Consider the following 18,078-nt stretch of genomic DNA (forward strand, 5'->3'; position numbering starts at 1 on the left):
GTTAGTGTTGTGGTATGTGGGTTATATTATTTAGCATATCAGTCAAAGCCACACAAATGGACACATTCATATTCCCTGGGGCTGAGGATGTTTTAAGGTTTTTAAAGTGTGACCAAATGTCTCAGAAAAAAATGAAACCAGTAAACTGGGACAGTGTGGGCATTGTCACAATGCATTTTCCAAATGTGCATCACTCTGTGGAGTACAGTATGTTGTACTGTTCAAATTAATGAATGGGTAGGAAACTGCCTTTGAAGAACTCTCTGTGGTTTGATCACACGGGTGAAATATTAAATCAGCTCCTCAGCATAGATCAACAAGGGCTCTCACATCCTCGTCTTCTAGACATGGACTATTTTTGGACTCTCACATCCACTTCTGGTCACATCTCTGTGCTTTAGTTCCAGGAAGCATTGGGGCACAGGAGTGCTGAATCTCAATGTTCATTAGCGACAGTGAGAGCATCAGAATGCACCTCAAGCGCCTACACAGTTTCAGCCCAACTCGCACCATTGATCTCGCCAGTAACTGTGTGATTAGACTCACTGGCCTTTCCCTGTATGTACTCAGTGTCTCTTTGATAAACATTTCTCATAAGGCAGACACTATCAATTGCTGGCATAGATGCAGAAAGAAAACAACAGATTTAAAGACACAAGACAAAAGAAACTACAAAGAATGTTATGAGTAAGCTGATATAAGCTACTGATATCAATATTAATATGTATATAAATAAATGAAGAGAGGGGGTGTGAGTGATAAACTAAAGAGGAACAGAATAGTTCTTGGAAGTTGGATATCTCGGGTGTGTTGTTTGGGTTCAAACTCCTACTATAATAAGGTTATTACCATTTTTTTTGTTTTCTCAGCAGAATAATCTACGAATAGCAACCCCTCTCTGCATGAAAGATAAACATAGCTAGCATCTCTCATTTAAATTACCTGCTGGGAAATTGTGTAGGCTGGAGGAAGGCTCTAACCTCAAACCAAAACCACATATTCTCATCTGACACTTCGAGAGTAAATAAGCTAAGTCATTTACCAGCTACTGTGATAAATGTTACAATCTGCCCTGATGTAAATGAGCTCTCTTTCTCACAGGTCAGTGCGTATTTCTGATCCATTTTGAATTTCACAGGAAAGATGAGTTTAGTAAAGAAGACATTTTCAGATGTACAAAGCAGGAAGCAGAAACACATGCTGTGTCTGAGTTTGTGGATTTACATTAGCTATGTTGCATGTTAAAGGTCCCGTATTATACTGTATTTCAACAATATATTATAGGTCTCAGATATATACAAAACATGTCTCTGAAGTTTTTTGCTCAAAATACCCAACAGGTCATGAATTATAGCATGCCAAAAACCCTGTTCCAAAAGTCCTGATACTGTGTCTGTAGCTTTAAATGCAAATGAGCTGCTGCTTGCCATGCCCCTTTGCAGACGAGTTTCTAGCTCTCCGCCCCGCACCCGTGCAGCTCCATGGTAATAGTGAACAATGGTGGCAGAGAAGTGTTTCGCAATGTCCACCAGCAGAAACTCAGCGCAGCCGGATTTTTGCCACCTAAAACAGCACAGCGTCTTCTGAGACATCCCGCTGAAACTGGTGGCCAAAAATACACTGTCACACAGAGGTGCTGCGGGAGGGGATTCAAGTAAGAGGGTGGGCGGGGGCTTACCGTGGTTGGTTTGTTGCTAATGGTACAACCCACAAATGAGGTCAAAGATGAATTTTATGTCACGTATGAACCAGAAACCTAACCCACCCACTTTTGAAACGGCTTTCACATGCTTGGATCAGGAGGAAAAGAGAGACTTATTTTTTTATTGAAACTTTCTGACTATCTTAACACAAAGTGGAGACATATGTATTCAATACACTAGAAAGTGCATTTTGCATAATAGGGGACCTTTACGTGTGTCCCAATGTGAAATGATGCAGTGCACTATAAGTCTGCATGGTGCACCAAATAACAGTTACGTGTGGATATGGTTTAAAAAAATTATCAGCTGATTTACAGACGTCATCTATCCCAGTGTTAGACAATGGGAAGAAGTCCTTCAGGCCCAACAATGTGACAAACTGACACTGAGGTTCTAGTATCTCATTTTTTCAGACCTGGGTCTAGGCTGATTCATTTGACATCACTTGAGGACTTTTAAGATTTTGCAAGCTCCCTCTGGATCCACAGAAAGGCTTTATACAACTCTATAAACATATGCAGTAGTACTTCCCAAGATCTGTAAACACGTTGGAATGAGTTGAATCTGGGGAGTTCCTCTTTAACCATGCCTCTTCTTTGGAAGGATGAATAATAAAAAGGAAACTGAAATGATACAATATGCATCAACACAGCTTGTCACATGCATACAAGGATGGTGTTTTTCACCCCACATTGAGTCCAAACATACTATTAGGCTTTAAAAAAAGGTATAAATAGACACGCCACCAGAGTCTTGCACAAGGTCATGTATACCTGCAAAAATGGTACAAAGAACATTTGTGTAAATTCACTGCACAGATTGAAATAAAAGTCAGAAATGAAAATTAGCAGTATTTTGTACATGTATTCAGCTTACAGTATAAAGCATTATAGGCTAGCACAATATGTTTGATTGTGAACGTAAGGATATAGCTGCCGTGCCGGCACGGAGCACAGCCTGTGAAAGAGATTTTTGCTTGACTGAGTGACTTTGTATCCTGTGTGTTTTTTCACTGGTACAGTTGGTACCAGATTTTAGTTGGAGATCACTGTGGGAGACGGGTCACTTGAGCTTCTAAGCTTTGCAGTTCGAGGTATACAAAACATGTATGTGTCAGGACATGTGTGTTCAAAAACAATACCTTTTTACAAAATATGATGCCAGACCACTTCAGTTTATATAGATTAAAAATGATCAGAGGGGGAAGTTCTTAGTATACATTAACTCAAATACTGTACTTAAATACAATTTTGAGATACGTAGGTACTTTACAGATTTGGATTAATGATGTGAAATATAACCAACCCTTAAATCAGACTTTAGTTCACCTGGAGTAAATTCAGCAGCTACCCTGCAGTATACAAAGCCACTAAAACTAGCTGCACCTTTACCAGCTCTGAGAACACTTTAATGATCAATAATTATAAAACATATCAGAGATATTATTCTGAAATGAATCAAACAATGATTACTTTTATTGTCGCTACTTTTAGTACATTTTGATGAGAGTACTATCTTCCATTCTTTATGCTAAACTAAGCTAACCTAACTCTCGGCTAAAGCTTCCTGTTCATAGGACAGTTGCGAGTGTGGTATTGATCTCTTTTAACTATTCCCCTTAAAACGGTGTGTGTGTGTGTGTGTGTGTGTGTGTGTGTGTGTGTGTGTGTGTGTGTGTGTGTGTGTGTGTGTGTGTGTGTGTGTGTGTGTGTGTGTGTGTGTGTGTGTGTGTGTGTGTGTGTGTGTGTGTATAAGAGACAAAAGGGTGACTCAGACTTCTACTGAAAGTTGTGTAATGAACATGTGTTGATACAGTTTAGCAGACATGAAGACCTAATTAGGAAGAAGTGTTCAGCCACCCAACACACTGCAGACAACTACAAATAATTTTAAAAAAACAAGGTTTTCACAACCATGAATAATGTGTTACTTATCAACATTAATCAAGGAAGCAGTGGCATGATTTAAAAATCTTATCTAACACCTGAGGTAAAATATCTTGTTTTCTGTAGGTCTGGTGCATCCATTAGCATGATTCCTGACTTGGATCTTTTCAAGCCTTCTGTTGTTGCCACACCAGCACCGCAGCTGGTCCATTACCGCAACTTATTGAGGAAATGAAAATGTGGTGTACCCAAATCCTCCACACCCGTGGCCTCCTGCCACCTTACATTCACTTCTCGTATTTTCTCACAAAGAGGAACACTCAGCCTGAATCCGAAATCCATCCCATCTCTCTCCCTGATCCCCTGCTTTAGAACAAAATCCAGTTGTCATCTTTGAGTGGCTTATTGAGGTCTAACACAAACACAGTAAGGCAGATTGGCATTTTCCTGCTTAATAATATATACATATTATGTCTATACTTTCTATTACATATATTTATTTAGAACCTTTGGTATCAAAGATGTGGCTCAAAGTGCTTCACGAAAAACAGATGCAACAATTAGATGCAAATTAATAATACAACTACACAAGTAAATTATTAAATATATAAGTATACAAAAAAAAGTCTATGAACAATTATAGAAATGAGAGAATAGGTAAAACATAAAAGAGGGTTTACGTTAATTACGTAAAGATTGTGCATCTCTTCATTTTGGAGCATAGTTAAAAAAAATATCTTCTCTTTGTATATTGTCATGCATTACATTAATTATATAATAATGATATTGTTTGTACAAAGGTTCAACCATAAGACTATATCACAGTACTGTGATAGATAGAATCGGAGGATGAAACCCTCTTTATTAGTCACATACATGCACACAGCAGAGCACACACAGTGAAATTGGTCCTCTGCATTTAGCCCATCCTACTACTAGGAGCAGTGGGCAGCTATTGTGCAGCGCCCGGGGAGCAATGGGGAGGGGGGATTGGAGGTGTCCGGTGCCTTGCTCAAGGGCACCACAGCAGGGCCTAGGAGGTGAACTGGGACCTCTCCAAGTAGCAGTTCACTTTCCATATTTCAAGTCTGTTCGGGGACTTGAACCAGCGACCCTACGATTCCGAGTCAAAGCCCCTTCTGACTGAGCCACTGCTGGAGCAACCTTTTAGTCAGTAGTCAGTCGGTTTGTCAGCCCTTGTAGTTTCACAGCAAACATATGTGTCTTGTTTGGGTACGTTTGCAGAAAAGGGAGTGTTTGGTTTTTAATCGAACCAATTTTTTTTGGCATCTGCTTATCATCAAGCTCGAGTCAATGAACTGTGTGTGGGACATGTTTATATTAACTCTTCTTATGTTATCAGAAAAGCAGTTTCCTTCGATGACTGCAATCTACTCGTAAATGTAGTTGTTTGAACTGTTTGTAACCTTGTTTATAACAAGAACATAAGACACTCAAAACATATTGGTGATCCCCATTTAGGACAAAGCATGGCTGTGCAGTCTTAAAAAGTCGCTAGCATGGCTCTAAACTCTAATTATAGGCGTCAATACTTCAATAATTCTGTCGGATCGCTTACATGTAGTATACTGTTTAAGCTAGGTACTTATTTATGTACACTATGACCTAATTTTTGACATGGTAGTGTTGTCTCACAGAGAAGATGGCTGTTTTGCAAAGTTTACCGCTGTTAGCTACTGCAGCTAGCTAGCTTGAAAATGTGTCGTTCGGGGCAATTAATTATTACAGACTGCTTATATCAAACATTACACATACTAATGGCCTCTTTCCTTCAACAGTATAGAGATACTTATGAATTTCACTCCGCACTAGACATGTTGACTGTATGAGTCTACTCCTGGGAAGTTGTAAAAACATAGTTGTCACCGTGAATGCATTCATTCGCTCAAAATAGGAAGTGCAAGGACAGAAGGACGGTCTTATGCTTTATAATCGATCAGAACGAGACATCTCAATCAATAAAAAACTGAAATATTGTAAAAACAATATCTAACCTCACAGTTTCATCCCCCACTCATAATTAAGTTTTTGTCTTTTTCAAACAAAACAATTCCAACAATGAGCCAGCTCAATTAATAAACCAAATGGGCATGCTAAATCAGATTAGACCTAATTAAACCCCCACTTCCTGCTGTTGCCTTTTTTTTTTACAGACTGGCAGAGTGACAGGGAGTTTAAGCATCCGTGTAGATGAAGGGGAAGTGGGAAGGACAGCTCCATATGCGTTACGTCAGCCCGGGGGGACAGCTGGGTCCGACTGTCTTTTCCTGCCACACTCATTTGGCCCCAGCAATCATCCTGTCTTGTGCTAAAGGTCTCTCGTCGCTACAAGGCTCCTTGGCACTATCTGGGAGCTACAGACGAAGAATATGCTGATTAAACATGCCTTCATTAAAGCGATTACATGCAGAAGGCGGTTCAATTTCCCACGGGCAGCCAAATAACGATGAGGGGGGAAGAAGAAGGAAAAGGCTTTTGGTGCGGGGATGGGGTTCATGGAGGAGAGGAGGGGGTAAATTGAGTATGGCTGCTTGTTAGTGTTAATTTAAGTTACCCACACACACTCTTTAAAGACTGACTAAGTCTTCCTACTTAATATGCTGTGTGAGCTGCGCTCCCTCCCGGGGACAGCCAGCTCTTTGCCCTTACGAACACCCCTACCTGACTCACCACACCTACAGGCCACTTCCAGGTCATCGAGCTTCCACCGCAGAAGACCTTGCCAAAGACGCAGGAGAGGCATTACTTCTGGTTGATTAAATAAGCCGGACAATGTTTTAGTGCCTGAACAAGCTGTAGAAGATGTGGTGGCATGCAAGAAGGAAAGGAAGGAGTTAAAGTCGTTATGAAAGCTGAATGAACATCAGCAGCATTTAGGCATTCTTGATGTTGTCCTTTTCTGACCAACGTTTCTTTTTTTGAAGGACAAACAAGATCATTTTCTTGAAGCCAAATTGATATTTTAACGATTACAGAAAAGTCCTAATTTTGTGTACTACTCTTTTAACAATCTCTTACTTCCTACTCACTCCATCCTGACCTAAAGGAAATTGATTTTGCAATACACCCTTCTCTTGTTGTGTCAGCAGTCCTGGTCAGTTCCAGATAATTGATTGCTTAGTGAAAAAAAGCATGATTCATCATTACTGAGAACAGCCACATGTTTTGTTGAGATCACAGACTTTATTATAACTGACACACTACTACAGTACAATGTGACAAATTCAACAAATTCAATTATTCCTCCCACAGTACACTTCACCTGCCCTCAGTCCCTCTCCCTTGGGCACGGCTGGCAGTCTTCCCGTACCCCAGTGATGTGCTAATAGCCAGTAAAGAATAGAAGAGTCTTTATATTTCTCAGCCAGAGGCGCTATCTGCCCTGCTGTTGGTGATTGCACCTATACACTCCTCTATTGCGTTCATGTATTTTTATTTTATTTCCCTGTTGCCTCTTTTGTGCTTTATTACCCTACTGTCAACCTGAATCACACCAGCACTCAAAGAAAGTGACAAAATTGCATGTATGAGGTGTTTGAACTGTGTATTCTGGTGCATAGCGGCATGTAATCATGTGCATGCGAGTAAAATAATTGTTCAGCGCCTCAGAGGCAATTAGGTGTCCCAAATAGGAAAGTCACATGTAAAGAAAGTGGTTTCTAGCAAATGCAAATATAGCAGCAAAAAAGTCCTGATTTTGATTCCCATCATAAAGACCCAAAAAAATTCTAAGAATCATCCTCCTAATTATGATCTAATGAGAAGCAAATTTTGTCAAACCACACGCAATAAGCAGTTGTTACTTTACTGACCTTTAGTAAAGTCGATGAGGTCAATCTGAAACTGGAACTGACCACTGTGTGATACTTTTTCTGTTTCCCTGAAACTACTTCTGTTTCTCTGTTGTCCCTGACATTTCTTTTCAATGACACCGGCACATAAGAACACTCTTTCAATAGAAGGAGCTCGGTCCAAATTGACCGCTTTATGACAGCTTGTCAACCTACAGCTCCCAGAATCTGAGGAAGAGCACAAGATGTGGCTGTTGATAATTCAGATATCCTTAAAAACTTCAATGAACAGAATAATACAGCAGCTATGGTGAGAGCTGATGTAACTGGTTAACCTGATTTATTTATCCTTTATTATTTCACATAAGGTGTTTGTTGGTGCAAAGGTGATAGCAAAGGTTAAAAGGTCAACATGCTCAATGAGGGGAACCCCCAGTTTCACTTTCAATAAATAATAGTTTTACCTGTATTATAAACTAAGTATGAAATTATACTGATGAAATATTTATGACCACAAAGCCCATGTTCCCATCATACACACATTAAAGCATGCATTTCTGTCAGCATCCCTGTTGAAATCTATCTTTCAAAATAAAAGCCCTTGATTGCATCATTGCCTACCAGAGAGTTACCAGAGGCAACTCAACAAAATAGCTAAAATACCAATGTCGAGGCAGCAAAAAGTGCTCATAAGTTAACTCCAGTAATACGAGAGTTAAAGAACCAGGTTACACGGAGATAGCACCAAAAACTGGATTCCTAGTTATTTTGAACTGATGTTGTTCCTTGCTTAAAATTAGCCAGGATGCTAAAGGTAGCAATTAGGCTAAAGCTATATTAGGTAGTCAAATGATCTTCTTGTTTATATGAAAATCAACGGACGGTTTTCTAATGAGCAGTTTGTTTGGAAAAAAATGCCGAACATCTGTTGTTAGTAGCTCTGGGGAAAACAAATAAATCTGGTTGTGTTTGGGACAGTGGCACCAACAACAATACCATTTGAAAATGCTAGTGAACAGCTATCTGTTTCCACTTATTGTTCAGCCTGTGAAAACAGTTGTAAAATCTCTTATGTGGCTCTTCCACAAGTCTGAGGAAATAAGGTGATGTCATGGTGATGTCATTTAAGTTTTCTCAGCATTTGGATTGAGACTTTTTATTATTACATTTTAAAATGTGAATCCAATTCTACAAACAACAATCTCACTGTGAGTGACCAAAAATACAGTTATTACCTCATTATCCCCGGCATGTGTCCGCTGACAGATCTCATGTCATCTGTTCACACTAACACAGACTGTCAGAGCAAACAACAGGAGAAAATGTAGTTAAAATTGTGGTTTTTCCCACAGTGTAACTGTTTGATACTCTGGGATTGCTAAAGTTGTACCACTATGTTTAATGTTACATCAGCTTTGTCTTAGGACTAGAGAGAACATAATGACTTGAGTACTAGATCTGCGTAAAGATGGATAAGGTGCTAAAATAAAGATAAAATAAACAGAAACACATATAACCTGAGGATAGGTGCAAGCAGCAGGCTGGAAACTCAAACTAGACGATGCAAACGTGCGTAGGCGCATGGCCCTCTGGCAAGTGATTCAGAGGTCATTACCATATTGAGAACACAAAGACTTCTTTCTATCAAACAGGTGTTCAGTCCAGGGGGACATGTCAGTACTCTTGCATACCTCGAAGGATCCGTCAATTGTTATTAATTTCTACCACAACCATTCAGTTCAATTCACCAAATAAAAACAAGACAATAAAATAGAGAGACGAAAGATATATACTGAGATCTAATAAGACATGAGCTACTACTACTACCTTTAGTTTTAAATAATACAACATACTAATGTATACAGTAATAATAAGATGTATAGTTTATTTGTGTACTGCCCATAGTTGTAGACAAGTACAATAGTAGAATGTAACTTAATACATTTACTTAAATACAGAAACATTTTGAGGAACAGTAATTAAGTACTTCACCATTTTATGCTACTTTAAACTTTCTACTCCACTACATATTTAATCTAACTATTAATATTCTAACTTTTCTGATTCCCTAAATATTACTATAGGTTAAGATACCCAGTGGTGTATGAAGCAAATAAAATTAGCAACATTTATTAATGCATCAATTCAGTAATGTTATATTATATTATTTAGGAGCTGGAGACAAGTTCTATCCCACCTTGACCGACACTGCAGTCGACATGCCGTCCCTTGGCAAGACACTTCACCCTAAATTGCTCCTGTGGGTATTGACCACAGTATTGATGTATCACATGATAAGTAATATGTAATTCAAAGCGCTTTGAGCACTTGTAAAAGCACTAGAATAAATGCAATTAATTGTTATCATTATATGATCCTTTAATACATGAAATGGTCAGTTCTGCATAATGATATAATAATATAATAATAATAATAATAATAATAATAATAATAATAATAATAATAATAATAATAATAATAATAATAATAATGCTTTTATTAGTTAACATTAGTTAGTTTCAACGCATTACTTATGGCAAAGGATGTTTTTACATTGTGTAGCTCTTCTTGAGAAAAATATTGTAATACTTCTTCCAGTTTGTCAGATTATCCATCTAATAATATAATAGATTGTATCACATGATTAGAATTCTGTCTGATCCGCCGAGCATATGTCTATATTTGCCACCCACTATGCTTCATGCATTCTTTTGAAGACATCACGCCCAAGAGTTTACGCCACCTACTATCCTCTCCCTGCCTGTAGGGTGGAGGAGCTCAGCAGTGAGCCTCCTCTGCCTCCCTCATACCGAAGAGCTGGATGCGCGCCAGGATGGGATTGGCTTCCCGCTCCTGTCAGGGAGGAACTGGTGCGCCAGGATACCCAAATATGGACTGTCCGATCCAGGTTGGAGCACATGACTCAGCACCAGACTATATAGCCTATCCTTACCTTGGGATTGTTATGAAGAATAAATAAGCTATAAGGAGTGTTGGAGTGTTTTAGGTGTCTCATTAGATTGGGAAAAGGGAGCTTTGTGGTTTGGATTGTTTTGAGCTTTGAGACACATTCAGAGTGACCTGTTAATAAATGCTAATTAGTGTAGATAAGCACTTGAATCAACTGTATACGTTTCCTGGGTTGAGTTACCCTCACGCCAAAAAGCACTCGTCTTGTTTACAGTCCTTGTTCCTGGCAACAACGTCATCAAGTGTGCCTGACATCCCGGAGGCGGGGTCACAGACGAAGCAGCCAATCAGAGAGCTGACCGGAGCGCATGTTCAGCCCTACACTGTGTGTTCAGCGGTATGATATAAGTAGAGTGGAGCGCAACCGGCGCCTGTCATTACAGAGGAAACACAAGTGGAGCTCAATTTCAGAGCAGAAAAAACTCCTACACACGAGTGGAATCAAAACATCTGAATTAGTCACTGGACTCCGCTTTGAATTCAGGTACAAAACGACGACTTGGTACAGTACAGTTCCACTATTTTGGAAGTTTTGCTCTGTTTTTGATAGCTTTGGTCTTCAGTATAATAATACAGCGGGACTTTGTGCTGGAATCAATTGGGACACTAAATCCTCGGTGTCCAAGCAAGCAGCTTTGCAGCGCACTCTTGTATTTGACTGTGTGATTTTGAAATATGTCCACAATAATGGAACAGCCTTTTTATGACGACTCGTTTCTCTCTGCTTATGGCCATCCAGGCGCAGCCTTGCCAGACTACAAGCTGCTAAAGCAGAATATGAACTTGAACTTCTCCGATTCATATCGGAACTCAAACTTCAAGTCGCAGCACCTGCGCAACGACGGTGATTTCTATTCGGCTGGGTCAGCAGAAGTGGGCTCGCTGAAGCTCGCCTCTCCGGAGCTGGAGCGCCTGATTATCCAGAACAGCAACGGGGTGATCACCACCACACCAACACCTGCCCAGTATCTCTACAACCGGGGAATCACAGAAGAGCAGGAAGGCTTCGCTGACGGTTTTGTTAAAGCCTTGGACGACCTGCACAAAATGAACCACATGGCTCCTCCAAACGTCTCGATCGGCGGCGTCTCCTGTGGCGTCCCGGGCGGTGTGGTGTGCTCCGCCCCCCCGCTGTTCGGCTCATCCATGCAGCAGGACGCTCTCGAGTACACCACCTTGAGCAGCTGCACCACGAACCCCAGTCTGTCCTCTGCAGCCAGTTATCCCTCCAGCACCATCAGCTACCTGCCACCACACCACCAGTACCACCACCACCAGCATCCCCAGGCCATGGCGCACGGATCGCACCATTTCCAGCACTCTCTGGCCAGCGCGGGCATCCACTCGCAGCGGTTCACCGGCTTGAAAGAAGAGCCTCAGACGGTGCCTGACATGCTGAGCAGTGATTGCTCTCCACCAATGTCTCCTATCGATATGGAGAACCAGGACCGCATGAAAACGGAGCGCAAGCGACTGAGGAACAGGCTGGCCGCTTCAAAGTGTCGGAGGCGCAAACTGGAGCGCATCTCCCGCCTGGAGGACAAGGTGAAGGTGCTGAAAACTGACAACGCCGGACTGTCAAGCACGGCGTCTGTACTGCGGGAGCAGGTGGCCCAACTCAAACAGAAAGTCATGACACATGTGAGCAGTGGCTGCCAGCTCATGTTGGCGCCCAAAGTGAAGTCCTATTGAAGAAACAATGCACTTTAAACAACAAAAAACACTGGACATGAACTGCACTGACAACGAACAATGTCACCCTTTTCTGTACGAAAGAACTGGACCATGATAGTTTCTATGGCTGAAAGAGAAGCAGCTGAAATCTAAAGACTAAAACACTTAGGGGCATTTTTGAATACTTTTTTAAAAAAATATGTCGTCTTGGCTCTGCCTGTTTACATTTTACCTTAATTGCTATCTGTGATACATTGTTATGTAACTTATTTGTGTTCCTCAGGTTGACCCTGTTTTTTTACTTGTACAGTATATATTTAAGTAAATGAAATTATGAAACTAAGAAGTATGTGGTGTTGTTTCTTATTGGGGTTATCCGTCATCTGATGAAGTAATTCATTCTCGTTAACATAACCGCACTGTTATCAATGGTCTTTTTCTGGGCAGAAGTTGAAGTTCAGAACAGCAGCAGTTACTTGACGTTGGAAACGTCCCTACGTAGGATTGTTTGCCCATTGACGCACATACGTCAGTCCATATATGGTCAATTTGGCTGACAAACGTCACAAACCGAGAAGGTTTCCGGGAACTCCCTCCTACACTGCCCGTCAGTAAAGCTGCGCTCTCCCCTTTACACCGCAGTTTGAGTGTGTGGGTTTAAATGAAGGTTTGTCAATGGGTGGTTTATTAAAGTTAAGGGAGTTTCCCCATTCTGCTTTCAGTTTCCCAAAACAAGCCCTGAGAACATTAGCTCAAGGAAAATGGTTGAAAAATAAGTTCCAGACAAACAGCAGAGTAGACTTTCTGTCTGGTTGTTAACAGCTAGGTTGAAATAAAAATAGATAACGAAAAAAAGACTTTGGCTGAATATGTCAGAAAGGAAATAAAGGATCCACATAAGATAAACTACCAAATCATGTGTTTAAAGTAAGACAGCAAATAGGAATGTATATACATAAGTGGTACAGCTTATACTCAAATAGCCAATATAATTCCTCACTGAATTAGAAATAAATAGTATCATTATACTATGACATCGAAAGTAGGATTCATACATATAGATTCATCTTTTCCTCAAAAAAGTCATGTAGGACTGTGTAAATCATATCCAACAATCCAATCTTTCCCAATGCACCACAGATCCTTTGGCAATACAGGGTTGTTTTGTGAGTCAAACACAATAACTCCGACATTTACCAAGACTTCACAGCTTGTGACGTACTCAGATCCTCAGGCAGGCACCGAGCCCAGGATTGATCACAAGTTAATCACAAAAATGTCTTTTGGCATTTTTCTTCCAAGTTGTAAAGTCACCAAACTAGTAAACACCAAGGAGAGATTCAGGTAGAAGTCTGGCGCCACTTAGCAGTCACAAGTGGAATTACTTTCACACATCAATGTACAGCAGTTATGCAATGAAAAAAACACACTTAAGTCATAGTTCTCCCACTAGTTTTAATAAAGATGGTAGCAAATTATTAAACTCCAGCAAAGAAAATTATTTTTTATTTATTTTTCTGAAAAAGGAACTATAGTTTCAGTGCTTGAGACTATGAGGACACCCCCACCTATTGTACACTGGACGTACAAAGATAAAGATTTGCAAACAAAAGATTATCCAACAAGTTTAGAAATATTGTTTCGGGTTTGAAAACATTAGATTGGACGCCATGAAATACTGCTTCACAGGGACACCTCTCATCTGAAGGTAAGTGCTTTGATAGGAAGTCTGCGCGGAGACCTTCCTGTTTACTGCTTGGAGAAGTAGGTTTTGCTCTTCTCAACATCGGGGATGATTGTGTCGCTACCGGGTTTCCAGCCAGCAGGGCACACTGCGCGGGGGGAGGGAGAAGGGACAAAGTTTAGCACAAGGCATAACTGACATTGAACTTTGTATAGGACAAAGAACATGTGTGATAGCCCCAGAGGTTAGGTTAATAATGCAAGGCTATATCTGCAAACTAAGTGCTGTCAGATAACAGCTACCGAAAATCTAAGTTTTGACTTGCTAGCTGTAAGATGTGCCATACAAGGGGTTTAAGCAAAGTATCTCTTACTCATGCATGGCCGCTGCATGTAATTTAACATGTTAACAAATATTCTTATTTATACTAATCCTGCATTTTAAAAACATACATCCTGTTCTCAGCATTTTTATTTACAAAGGAAAGAAAAAATAATAATTTTGTTGTTGAAATATTTACATTAACTGATGCCATGACATCGAACTGGGGTATACACACACTACACAGGGACTTTTTCTCACCCTCTCCATGTTTGTCAGTGTGCTGGAAGGCCTGGACCAGACGCAGAGTCTCATCCACAGAGCGACCCACGGGCAGGTCGTTGATGGTGATCTGCCTCAGGATGCCCTTGTCGTCGATCACAAACAGACCCCTGAGAAGCGCAATGTGAGTTTAAAGTATAGCACAGCAGATAATTATCTTCTTTTGTAACCGAAGCTGCCCAAACTTTAGCTGAAATACATTTTGCTGCGGCACCTGTCAAAATGTGTACATTGCACCAGAGTTAGTTCTCCTGTCCATTTCCTAACTGGGGCTTAGCAACAGTCATCTACTGTACACGACTATGGATATACATTTCGAATAATGCAAACCATCCCTACAAGTCATTATACCACAGAATTTGTATTAAAAGCCTCACAAGGGCTCCCTCCTCATAAAGCTCATGGATTTCCCCCACTGGATATAGCAATAATGCAGAAAATAAGATCTGTGGCAAACATTTATAAGACGTATGTGTTGTGTTCAGCAGGATAATCTTCTCCTATTTACACAACTTTTATCATTTTTTAAAGTGTAAATACAATCGGTAGAAGTATATATCCAATGTTTAGCCTATAATCAATCTACAAAACGTTATCATGGCTAGGCTATACCAATGCTAAACTAAAGGCAGCTAATAATCTGCCTGACGAGATTATGTTGTCTTATGTAGTGGCTTGTTACAACCACTGTTTTTATGACACATAGAAATCGTACACATTCACAAGTGGGGTGTTATTGACATTTTTTAAAAATGGTTGACTTCGAGATAAGGCAACCAGAAGTGGTAAAACGCTAACTCATTCCAGGTTTAAGGACTCACTCCTGCAACACTTTATTGGACTAAGCTCTCGCGCACAACATCCATTGGCTTTTTGTCTGAACGTTTCAAGTCCTTTTCCTGACCTGTATGCAATGCCTTCGTCCTGCTTCAGCACACCGTAGTCTTTGGAGATTGTCTTGTTGAGGTCTGCCACGAGAGGGATTTTCATGTTACCCAGACCTCCCTGCTTCCTTGGTGTGTTGATCCTGTAATGAGAAAATATAATACAAGTTGCACATCAAAAACTCATTTATGAGCCAAAGAAATATGTCCAAAATTCAACTCCCAATTTAGACCGAGGGCAGAGACCATTCCCTTGGAACTTATCAACAGCGTGCAGAGAAGCACAGTGACAGCAGATAAACAGGGGAGGGTGTTGCTTGAGAACTGCCAAAAACAGTCATTAACCGACTTGTATTTTGCAAAATAGGGACCTCCTTATGAGTCATGTAGTCTTTCTACATTTTTCAAATAACTACTAATAGTATATGTGTTAATTATGGTATTTGGGGTGATCACTTTTTTAAGTATACAACAGTCAACCTTGAAAACAGCAGCTCTGCTTACTCCATGTTGACTGCATGGATGATATTTTGCAACTGTTGTTTTCACTGCATACAATCACATGGATTACTGTTAAGCTTTAAAGCCATAATATACTTTCAGTTGGGAAGAATTCTCACCAGGCCAAGTGACTGAAGTGAGAGTCTACGGAGCAGCCGATAACCTCGCAGCCGAGTTTGCGGAACTCCTCTACCCTGTCGCTGAAGGCGATGATCTCGGTGGGACACACAAATGTGAAGTCCAGGGGGTAGAAGAACAAGATCACATACTTTCCTGCAGAGCACGGGAGGAAAAGATAAAGACACATTTTCACACTGATCATCTCATATTAAGATGAAAAAAACTAATTATGATTATCGATAATTTAAAATAGGTTCAAGAGTAGTATAATATTCTATAAAGGATAACTTTAACAGGGAGTACGAAAAACAACTACAAACTGTTTTACTAAGTGCAATTTAAAATGAACATATTAATGTGATCACTAGTTATAATTCAGTAAAAATAAATACATAAAATAAAATATTTCTACACACAAGTACATTCAAGTACTTTATAACCCTCCTAGAAATGGTAAAAGATGTACAAATACCTGTACAACTACTAGTGATGTGCTCTATGTCAAATAACAAAGTTACCTTTGTACTCTGATAGCTGGATGTCCTTGAACTGTCCATCCACTACAGCTGTGGCTTTGAAGTCTGGGGCAGCCTGGCCAATCTTAGCATTTCCAGCAGACATGGTGCTAGAGGTTGACTGAGGGAGAAATAGCACTTATAGTTACCAGAACATTCCTGATGTTCATGGGCCGTTGAGGATCAAGTTAAGCTGGGTGGAACTCGTATGCAGGAGAACATACATAACACTACAACTAGGGAGATCCTGCGACATGTTTTCGCAGTTCCTTGATAATTGGTAGACTGATCATAAGCTGGTTCAGTAAGAAAACCACATTAAGTCACATGCAAGTCATGTTCAACCCGTGGGGAACAATAGCCTATTAGGCAGCTTACATAACCATGACAGGCACAAACCAATGGGGGAGTAGTTTTGGGATTCAAATGCTTTTCAACAAGAGTCTGCAGTTCTTCAATCAAAAGCTAGCGATTAAAGTGCAGGATATACTTTATCTACACATTTCACATACTGTAGAACTGATTCAACCAGGCCTAAACAGCCCCATGAGGTGTTTATTGTTTTTAAACAATTGTTCCGTCTCAGAAATAGGCCTAATTTGACTGTCCATGTCATAATACAAAAATCAGATAAAAATCCATCTATCCTTTGTGTTCTTCAAAGGATATATATTTATCGCAAGTAGCATACAAATTGCATGGTCAAAGTTTGGCGCAGTAGGTCAAAGTTTTACAACGGGTTGTCAATTGAGGTGTTACCAACTAATGTTGAACAAAGCGAGGAGGTTTTCACCAGTCTCCTGCAAGCTAGCCGCAGCACAGGGACAAAGAAAGAGCCAGAAACAGGCCCAATACTTCAGGAGGGGAGCCACTGACCCGCATTGCACAGCTAGCTTGAAGTTAGCTTCATGAAATAAGCTGCTTCCTTTGTTGTCTCTTTGTTCAATGACAGACAGTTGCTGCTTTTGTGCAGCTGTGCAGACATAATGTGAACGTCTGACAGGAAAGGCCGAGAGACACATATAATATATCTGACTCACCTGTCTGTTCGTAAAGCAGATGAGAAGTTGGACGAGCGGAGGAGGTCTGATGCTGGCAGGACGCGAGTACTCAAAGGAGGGACCGTGCGAGGAAGAAGTAGGCGGGGCCAGCTGCGGACTCCGGAAGTGAAAATAACCTATTTCAAAGTAAAGGTTGAAATCAGAGTGTGTCACTTGGTGGTCAAGAGAGAGAAATACATTTTATTCAACTGCAATTGCACGCATTCACTTTAATATTAATAATTTGATTAAAATGTAGACATAACTTGGGGTATAGTTCAGAATGTTGACCTAGGACCTCATTTCCAAGTTAGCCAGTATGCTATTTATCAGTGGAGACCGTTTTCAACACGTTTCATCCAGTCCTCCTAGTTGCAGAGTTCGCTGGTGCTAGGCTAGCACAAGTCAACGGTTTCTGCTAGCCTGCCAATAAAAACAGTCTTACCCACTCCACAGTACACCCGAGGCAAATAAATTAAAACGCCAGACTATCGACGTAAATGTTTGTGTTGATACAATAATGTTAGAAATAAAACTATCCTTGCATCGCAATGATCGCATTATATTTTGACTTTCCGAACCACATGCCTCGGAAAGTAGTGGCATCTGCAGCTGCAACCGCAAGTACTTGCCACTGCTTGCAAATGCCACAAATTGAGCCAGGCCCTACTGCAGAGAAGCGCACT

General features: G+C 40.5%; 2 protein-coding genes across 3 annotated transcripts; one reads left to right on the forward strand and one right to left on the reverse strand.

The window, feature by feature from the left end:
* The first annotated feature begins 10,495 nt into the window (after positions 1-10,495).
* Positions 10,496-12,391, forward strand: LOC134865330 (transcription factor JunB-like). 2 transcript variants are annotated; one of them, XM_063884848.1, is made up of 2 exons: positions 10,496-10,855; positions 11,111-12,391. In XM_063884848.1, exon 2 carries the CDS (start codon positions 11,149-11,151, stop codon positions 12,061-12,063), a length of 915 nt encoding a protein of 304 aa, XP_063740918.1. In that variant the 5' UTR covers positions 10,496-10,855; positions 11,111-11,148; the 3' UTR covers positions 12,064-12,391. The 2 variants fall into 2 exon arrangements, with proteins under 2 accessions (XP_063740918.1, XP_063740917.1); XM_063884847.1 differs by having other exon boundaries at positions 10,726-12,391.
* Positions 12,392-13,480: 1,089 nt separating this feature from the next.
* On the reverse strand, positions 13,481-17,517 carry prdx2 (peroxiredoxin 2). The gene is made up of 6 exons (XM_063884849.1): positions 17,393-17,517; positions 16,356-16,473; positions 15,837-15,990; positions 15,237-15,359; positions 14,312-14,442; positions 13,481-13,877 (listed from the first exon to the last, which is right to left on the reverse strand). The coding sequence occupies exons 2-6, from the start codon at positions 16,456-16,458 to the stop codon at positions 13,795-13,797; spliced, it is 594 nt and encodes a 197-aa protein (XP_063740919.1). The 5' UTR covers positions 16,459-16,473; positions 17,393-17,517; the 3' UTR covers positions 13,481-13,794.
* Positions 17,518-18,078: the final 561 nt, after the last annotated feature.

This window comes from Eleginops maclovinus, chromosome 5, assembly GCF_036324505.1.
Source record: "Eleginops maclovinus isolate JMC-PN-2008 ecotype Puerto Natales chromosome 5, JC_Emac_rtc_rv5, whole genome shotgun sequence".
NCBI classification, from domain to species: Eukaryota; Metazoa; Chordata; class Actinopteri; order Perciformes; family Eleginopidae; genus Eleginops; species Eleginops maclovinus.